We start from the raw sequence: 8,254 nt of genomic DNA on the forward strand, positions 1-8,254 counted from the left end.
TGCTGCGGCACGTTGAATATAAGATGTTACTGAGAAACTCATAAACGATGGAAAGTAATAACAACTTACCTTTTCATGGGCTTAAGTTTTGCAGCACCTCTATCAACACTGCTCAAAGATCGACTTTGGCGTGGAAGATTGAGATGTTGGGTGGCGCTTTCCATAACGATCTTTTAGCTGATACAAATGTCCTGTTGGTTGGAAGCATTGATACTCCAAAATACCATTTTTGTGCCCAGAGACGATTTGATATAAAATTTGTTTTACCTGATACAGTTAACACGATCTATGACCTGTGGACTCAGAACAAAGAAATGGACTCATCTATTATCGACAATTTTCTCCTGAGCCCATTCCATGGGATGTCAATATGTCTTTCTAGGCTGTCCAATGTCACTTCATCTCAATTCCATCGAGAAGCCATTGCCAAGATCATCGTTGATTTAGGAGGTAACCCGACTGAATCTTTAACACCCTCTCACAAGGCTGTCGTCAGCATTGAAAAGTCAGGTAAAAGATATGAAAAGGCAATCGAATGGGGGATTCCTGTGGTCCATCCCAAATGGGTTACTGATAGCGCCGAACGAGGAGCTGCACTACAATGGATGTATTACGATATTAGTACAATAGATCCCGAGATGATTGGACACGGCAGTTGTCTAGTTTGGGCTGACTTGGATCGATCAGAGTTTGAAAAGGGGCACATAAGGTCAGCAAATGGCACTTTTATTTGCGATAGGAACGCCGAACCGGTCCTCCAAGCACAGCACAATTCTTCTCATTCTCACAACTCCTCTCATCGTGCTAATCTCTTCACCGTTAGTGCTCATAGTACCAGTCTCATTTTCAAGCAAATTGGATTTCACCTTTGTGGATTTTCTAAAAACGAACTATTGAAGTTGACTTCCGTAATATCGGATGAAGGTGGTCAGATTGTGTCTGACATTAGTGCAAATATCATAGTCGTGCCATCCAACTACTCTTATACCGATGTTCCTGCAAAAGTCAAGAGTCTTGCAGACTCGAAGGGGATCAAAATTGTCAATGAGTGGTTCATCGAAAGAAGTTTACATTACTCGAGACTCTGCTTTGATCAGTGGTCGATACCTAGAGTTTATGCCAATCTCAAATTGAATCTTAAAATCTCATTCTCAGGTTTTGGAGGTATAGAGCTTGTACACGTTGAGAAGGTGCTCAAATCTATTGGTTGCTCTCCCACTCGAACTCTTTACCAGACCAGTGATCTCTTGGTCATCAACATAATGAGCATAGGTCTCACGGAAGAACATTTCCCCTTGTTTTTTGAACATGACTACAGAAGTGTACTATTAGGTCCCTGCCCGTTGGATTCAAAGACTTCTTCATCTAAAACCATGAACAAGGTAATAGCCGCTAGATCATGGGGAGTGCCTGTGGTTTCTTTGGCATACATCTGGAAGGTGACGGACACTGGAAATTTGCCTGCCCTCAACGATGGTTGTCTCTGCATCTTTTCTCCAAATTCAATAAAAAGAAGGGCGCAGGGGCTGTCTTCTCACGAAGTAGAGATGATTGACACTGCACTGAAAAGCATTATTGAAAATGCTACATTAGCGCGCCAAGGATTGCTTTCACAGGATGGTTCTTTTGAATCAGGTCCCAATAACAAAAATCCAAGTCCCAAAGTTAGTCAACTTGTAGCATCTACAAAGCGACTCAAATCCATAAGATTGGCAGGAATGGCCCCGAAGTCGCGACTGAAAACTTTGGCAACCGCACAGAAAGAACCTCAACGTGCGCATCCTGATTCTCGAACCTCGAGGAAAAGAAATGAGATTAAAGTTTTAGACCTCCAAGCCTCAACGAGTCGAAGAAAGAATCGAATCACAGGAATAGGAAGAGGTGAACAAATTTGATCGTTCGAAGAAGAAATTACTTGTTAGTACTGTACACCACCATGTTCATGTTTAATCACAAATCAGCATTTCAAAATATATGTCTTCTGTCCATACTGGACAAATAGTAACATTAGAATTCTCATGTCGCAGATGCTTTATAGTAAAGTATCTATCCGATTACCGTCGCGGTCGCTTATCAAACTAAAATTACCTTACAAACATTGAATTTTTTTAGTACGGTTCACATTTGTGCCTTGTTTGCTAGTATTTGTACTCTTGAAGGTATCTTCAGCTTACTTGGATATAATAGACGCCCAAGAGGAAAAACGGGAAACATACAAGGGACTGACTGAGCTGAACTTATTCTCAACGACAGACACGCCTTAGGTTTTCTTCATCGATAGCTTAGCTCATAACCAATACAAAAGGTCCTTTGTTACGTAATCTGCAAGGCCGCAGAATTTCGATACAGTTTTTTTGAGGAAGTTTAGTGAATGTATTTCATGATAAAGTAGCAATTGGAAAAGATCACCCTGGAAAGACAAATTTAGAAACGATATGTATTGTACATTTGATCACTACAAACAGTTCGTCCGCATGAATATAGGATATTCATTACCCTACGATACCTTCGATTTCAGCTTAAGTTATTTTTCACCAAATGTGTATATCCCTCTTGTTTCACTAGAGATCAGGGATCAACTGTACGGATCCCCATATTTGACTGCCCGAAGAAGCGACTCTTATTCATAGGTCTTGCTTATAAAAAATTTAGATCTGACCTTACAGAATCTTTATTGTAGATCTTTCACTAATGAGGCTATGCAGAAGCCTCTTCCTTCGTAGTATGTATGATTGGAAAAGAATCTGTTTAGAAAGAGCTTCATGTTGGCATTATCACAACACACAGACTATACTTAAGCAGCATCTTGAAGATAGACCGCTTAACTACTCAACCACAATTTATCTTCTATTGATTCCACATCAAAGGCTGTTGCTATCTTCAAGCGTTTGATTCTGCATGTCGCTCTTGACCTGAGGGCGTTGGTGATTTACTTGTCTGGCGTACCGTAGTGGAGAAGCTTACTCCATATTTTTGGAGGAGCGCTCATTACTTGTGTCACGCTGTTTACGTTGGCGCATGACACAGGTTGAGTACATTTGAAAACTAATACTGCCTGCGTAACTACTATGTCAACCCAAGACTATATACCTCTTGCACAGGTAGAACTCATTAAGACAAGGTCGTCCTGTGATGGTGGGTGATAATACAGTAGGTTTTTCTTGTCACTTCTTTTCAAGGTAAAAAAAAACTTGAAGAGCCGGAGCCCTAGTTTTTGTTGAGATAAGATAGTCATAGATTATATCATGGCTGTGCGGCTTATCCTAATATGAAGGTTTGTGGTTTAGCACATGCATAGTATGTGCTTCAGATCCAAATGATACAAATCTGAATCACATATGAGACTATCCAAATAATATATAAGTTATACCTCACTTATAAGTGAGGGAATTAAGTTTACCAAAGATATTAACCATCTAATACATAGTCACACTATTGAAGGAAGTATAATGACTGTAGACATTACACTTATCAAAACTAAATTCCAACAGTTTTCTCTCAAGTTGCGCAGCGCAAGCTTGATTCAAAAGCGATACAATCTTGCTCTAAATTTCTATTCTTATTAAACAGCTGACGGGAGATATCCTTTACTATATCTAGACCAATGGACATGAGACTTGAGCTTATTTGCTTAGTGGGGTCCAAGAATGAGAAACAAGGCAAGAGATATTTTGATTAATAATACCGTGTCCTTAAAGTTAGTTTGCCTGGATTTAGCTTATGCGCTCAAAGGCAGCACAGTGAGGATCTATTTCGAACATTCAAAAAAAATATCTGTTAATTGAATATCTCCATTTTTTAATTTTAGCTGAAGATACTTGTTATAGCTCATGAATAAACTGATCCAATTCTTTTGTATTGATCCAAAGATCAGAATACGATTTGGCTTAGAAAATCCGTATGAGCACACCAAGACGTTCAGTGGCCAGAGGCAATCATGCATTAACTACCTAACCATAGATACTGTGCTATGGCTCAAGGTAAAGAGAGTTCTAATATCTCTTCTGATAAAGTGAACCTGTAATATCAGTAGTATTTTTCAAGCTACTCTGTTACTACTGCTCACTAAGATTTGGCGATCGTGGGCAGTGTAGTATGATCTAATGCAATCAACTGGGGCAAGATTGATTACTCATGAAGGATGCAGAACAATACGTAGTTTTTTAGCCGGAATCTGAAATACTAGCACCACTGACTGCAGCTCGTAGTCCCGCTCTTAAATCAAAAGTTAAAAAAGAAGGCTCAAGGAAATGATAAAATAACTACCAGCCCAATATGTCAGGTGCGTTTAGTAATCATTTTTTAAGAGATGGCCTCGCCTTACTTAAGACTTCATAACTATTTTGCTGAAATACAGAGCCTGGATTCTCACTTTTCGGGCCTGTGCCCTACGACAGAAGCAGGATGCGATGAACATAGTGGTTTCTTTGCGGTATTTGGTGGCTACGTATCTTATCAACAGAGAATTGTCTTCGCCCACAAAGAAGGATGCCTCAGCTCCATGGTGCTGCTGTCGCCCTGTTTAATGCAGTATGCGTCGACCACTTAGCTGTCGAGCTTAATTTTCATTGCTATCCCAGTCGCAGACAACACTTCGCGTTGCCTCTCATTTCAAACTCAGCTCTATTCTTTGGTTAGAGTGAGAGTAAGGCTTATCAGCTCCGTGACATATCCTCGGGACGATTGATTGAGCGCTAGCAACTTCATTCAACAATAGGAGTTCTTTGCTGCAGACAGAAACCGGTTCCTATTACCAACAATCCCTCCCCACAGTTTCTGGATGCGGCCCAACTTCTAAAGTGTCTTATTTCTATTCCGCCCTTTTATAGACATCGCTCTATGAGCCCTTCTGCTACCTCATGAGGCGAATATTCTGAAGCTTGACTCCTCTCAGATTCAAGCCCCCTCTATAACTCCACTTTTTGCTGTCCTGAATATGATCAAGACTTTGGTTCTTAGTCGTAACCCTATTTGAAGCTTAGTTCCATCCCTATGGGAATTCACCTAAATAGGCTAGCTCTCAACCCATATTGTGGAGGAGGTGGTAACCGCTCTCGTCACCTCACCTCCTCAAGCGATATGTCTGTTGTCAGGACTCTCTGATTGAGCTCGTTCTGAACAAGTCTGTCACAAGCAGGTAACCTATTCGCTTCAAATTCACTTCTACCTAGAATAAAGCTGCCCTCAAGAGCTCAAGCCATGCCGTCCTCATTTTGATTCTGATGTCTAAATCGACTTATTATCTAGGTGTTACTATCCGCTGAAGCTTCTCCAGATTGCTACACCGCCAAACCCATTCTAGATTGGTGTTAGGTTCTGGGATCATATCATGATGCTTAGGTGGACAATAAAGCGTGATTCTTCTTGAGGCTACCCAAAATTATGGTGTCCGTGAATGTCGCTGAGTTGACATGTAACCATGTCACTGACACTCGTTTCGAACTTTCTCTCGTGGTCTATAGTTCTACTACATGGAAGAAGTGATGATGTGACGAAATTGATTTCATTTTTTGTTCACCTTTTTTTGTTGGTCGTCCAATGGATATCACTATCTTCTTTCTTGAGGATCTGATTCGAAACCCTCTCCTCTGAACCAGAGGGTTTTCCAAACATATTTTTAGATGAAGTAACTTGAACAAGATTGATCTCTTTTGGGTCTCGTCGATGTTTGATTTAGCCATCATTATAACACCGTCAACCCGAAATCCTACTGACGTTCGTACCGGATATCGCTTACAGTTTTGTGCTTGGCTGGCGCATTCTCCCTTTCTGAGTGCTTTCCAATCTTTGGTGTTCGTGGCTCCCTATCGGAGGGAGCACAGCAGAGATTCTCATCGGCTACGGGTACGTTGGTGCCTCCTAATATTTCCCTTGTTCTTCTTAAGGGGAGCCGGTTTCTAGGAAATTCGGCAAATAGGACATTTAGTGTGGAAATAATATATTCAGTATCTTCATCGGCACGGCACAACTACTTACTGCTGAGATTAGTCATATTTACCCAATACTCAGTCTTCTTCAATAAAATGAAGATTTGGTACTGTCGACTAAAGGGGAGATATTAAGCAATTCTCAATTTCAAGATAAAAAATACTCCCTCCCTTTAGTTCAAATCTCAAGAAACAGATTACCGCGATTCGATTAACCACCGAATCTGAAACTCGTCTATGATTGAAGCTGCTAAGGATACTTTATGTTCAAAACAGCTGCTAAAGCAAATGGGTCTTTACCCGAAACGAATCCATAGTTTCAGGTTGATATTAAGATGGCTTGGGACTGAAAAGTATACAACTGTTTTGCGCGTGAGAAAATAAGCTCATGTTGACGCTCAGTATTCTTTTTTGTGTAAAAAGGTAATTCTTGCGATTATGCATCCGTGCTCCCTATCCTAAGTTCAAAGGTGTGCGGCGTAGGAACAATCTGAATATTTTGAGTTTTTTTTATCTGATTGAGAATTTTTCCTGATAGAAGACTTACAGACCTACATTAGCTAACCGGGCAGATATAAATATTTGATGTCAATCTAAAGGTCTTGAGGGCCAGCAATGTTTTTGACTTTACCAATATAACATATCACGATTGGAAGTAGACAGTTTGAATTGAAAATACCATACTCTAATCACAGTAGCTAAATATATGCATGATTTGTTGAAATTTAGTTTTGATAAGTGTAATGTCTACAGTCATTATACTTCCTTCAATAGTGTGACTATGTATTAGATGGTTAATATCTTTGGTAAACTTAATTCCCTCACTTATAAGTGAGGTATAACTTATATATTATTTGGATAGTCTCATATGTGATTCAGATTTGTATCATTTGGATCTGAAGCACATACTATGCATGTGCTAAACCACAAACCTTCATATTAGGATAAGCCGCACAGCCATGATATAATCTATGACTATCTTATCTCAACATGAATCAATATGTCATAGGCAGCACTTTGTATCACCACTATATAACAGACTAGATTCCACATTCTAATACATCATTGAAAGACTCTGTACAAACCAAAAGGCCAAGGGCAACAGAAGAAAGGATTCATGATCGGCTACTGAGAGATCATTCTGACTGAGATGACAGGCTCCAATCATTACATATTATTGTGTGGATGCTGATAGTATCTGGGATTGATTGGAATTTGCAGAAATAAAAGGAATTTTCCTCAACTTATTTAGCTTTGATAGAGGGCAAGATGCATTGCTGAATTAGCCGTTGATTTCTAATTTCAACCCATATTCCTTGCAATTCCGTGTTGAAAAAAGATGCGGGCTATTGCGAGTTCAGCTGCTTAGCATAATCAAAAATCAAATGATGCGCTAGTAAAAAAGAGTACCAAAAACATCTAATATAGTCAAAATTAATTACATCAACGAAATCTCCAACATTCTCCATAATTCCATATCCTCATTTACCGAAGTCCTAGTCTTAACTTATAATAAATGTCGCTGAGGCAAAAGATTCTTTCATGTTCCTTCGAATGTCCGGCAGTTAGCGTAAAGTTAGTATTTTTTGCCCAAATAAAATTTTGCTCGTCGTAATTCATTAAAAATGATGATTAGGGCAAAAAGTAACCCAACGAGGCAGGATATGACTTGGACTATTGAATATGTATACATACAGCCTTGCAAATATCCTTATTATGGGTGACCTGGTGCTATATATGTATATATCGTATATGTGAACCCGAGATTAATAACTAAATATATCTTTAGTGACGAAAAACCCTCGATCTCCATTTCTCTTGGTTTCATCTAACAACTTTCTGCCCTAAGGTAATCTCAGGACGCTATTCTTATCTTTTATCCCGACTCATCTTAAATATAGATGACACCTCCGGATGTTTGACCTCTGATTCCCTAGTCAGATGAGTTTTCCGTGAAACCACAAATATACTCAAGCAGTCTCTTTACTGTTTAGTCCTGTTGTACACGAACTTTAGTGCAATATAGGGATCTCACTGCTTTCTGACCCGGTTCGAATGACTCCTCCTAGTCAACGCACAAGAAGAAAAGTATTCTGGTTGAAGTTTTTGCATGTAGATTCTGTTAAGATAGTCGTGCGAGCAACACAGATAAGATCTCGGAGTTTGGTAAAACTAGCTATCCCCTTGAAAAATTGATCTATTTGAATTGTAAATAAAATAATCGCACAACACCCCGCAAAATGCTAATTTAATAAAAGGAGAGATACGGATGGGTTACGCTGAAACAGTTATCTACGGCGCTTAAGCTATTGAGAATCCATGTGCTT

General features: G+C 39.5%; 1 protein-coding gene across 1 annotated transcript; it reads left to right on the top strand.

The window, feature by feature from the left end:
• Positions 1–47: 47 nt before the first annotated feature.
• Positions 48–1,895, top strand: KL911_005097 (uncharacterized protein; the record flags this gene model as incomplete). Its single annotated transcript, XM_043200461.1, has 1 exon — positions 48–1,895. One exon carries the CDS (start codon positions 48–50, stop codon positions 1,893–1,895), a length of 1,848 nt encoding a protein of 615 aa, XP_043052242.1.
• Positions 1,896–8,254: the final 6,359 nt, after the last annotated feature.

This window comes from Ogataea haglerorum, assembly GCF_019207285.1.
Source record: "Ogataea haglerorum isolate 81-453-3 chromosome Unknown 81-453-3_NODE_18_length_154056_cov_99.240163, whole genome shotgun sequence".
Taxonomy (NCBI): domain Eukaryota; kingdom Fungi; phylum Ascomycota; class Pichiomycetes; order Pichiales; family Pichiaceae; genus Ogataea; species Ogataea haglerorum.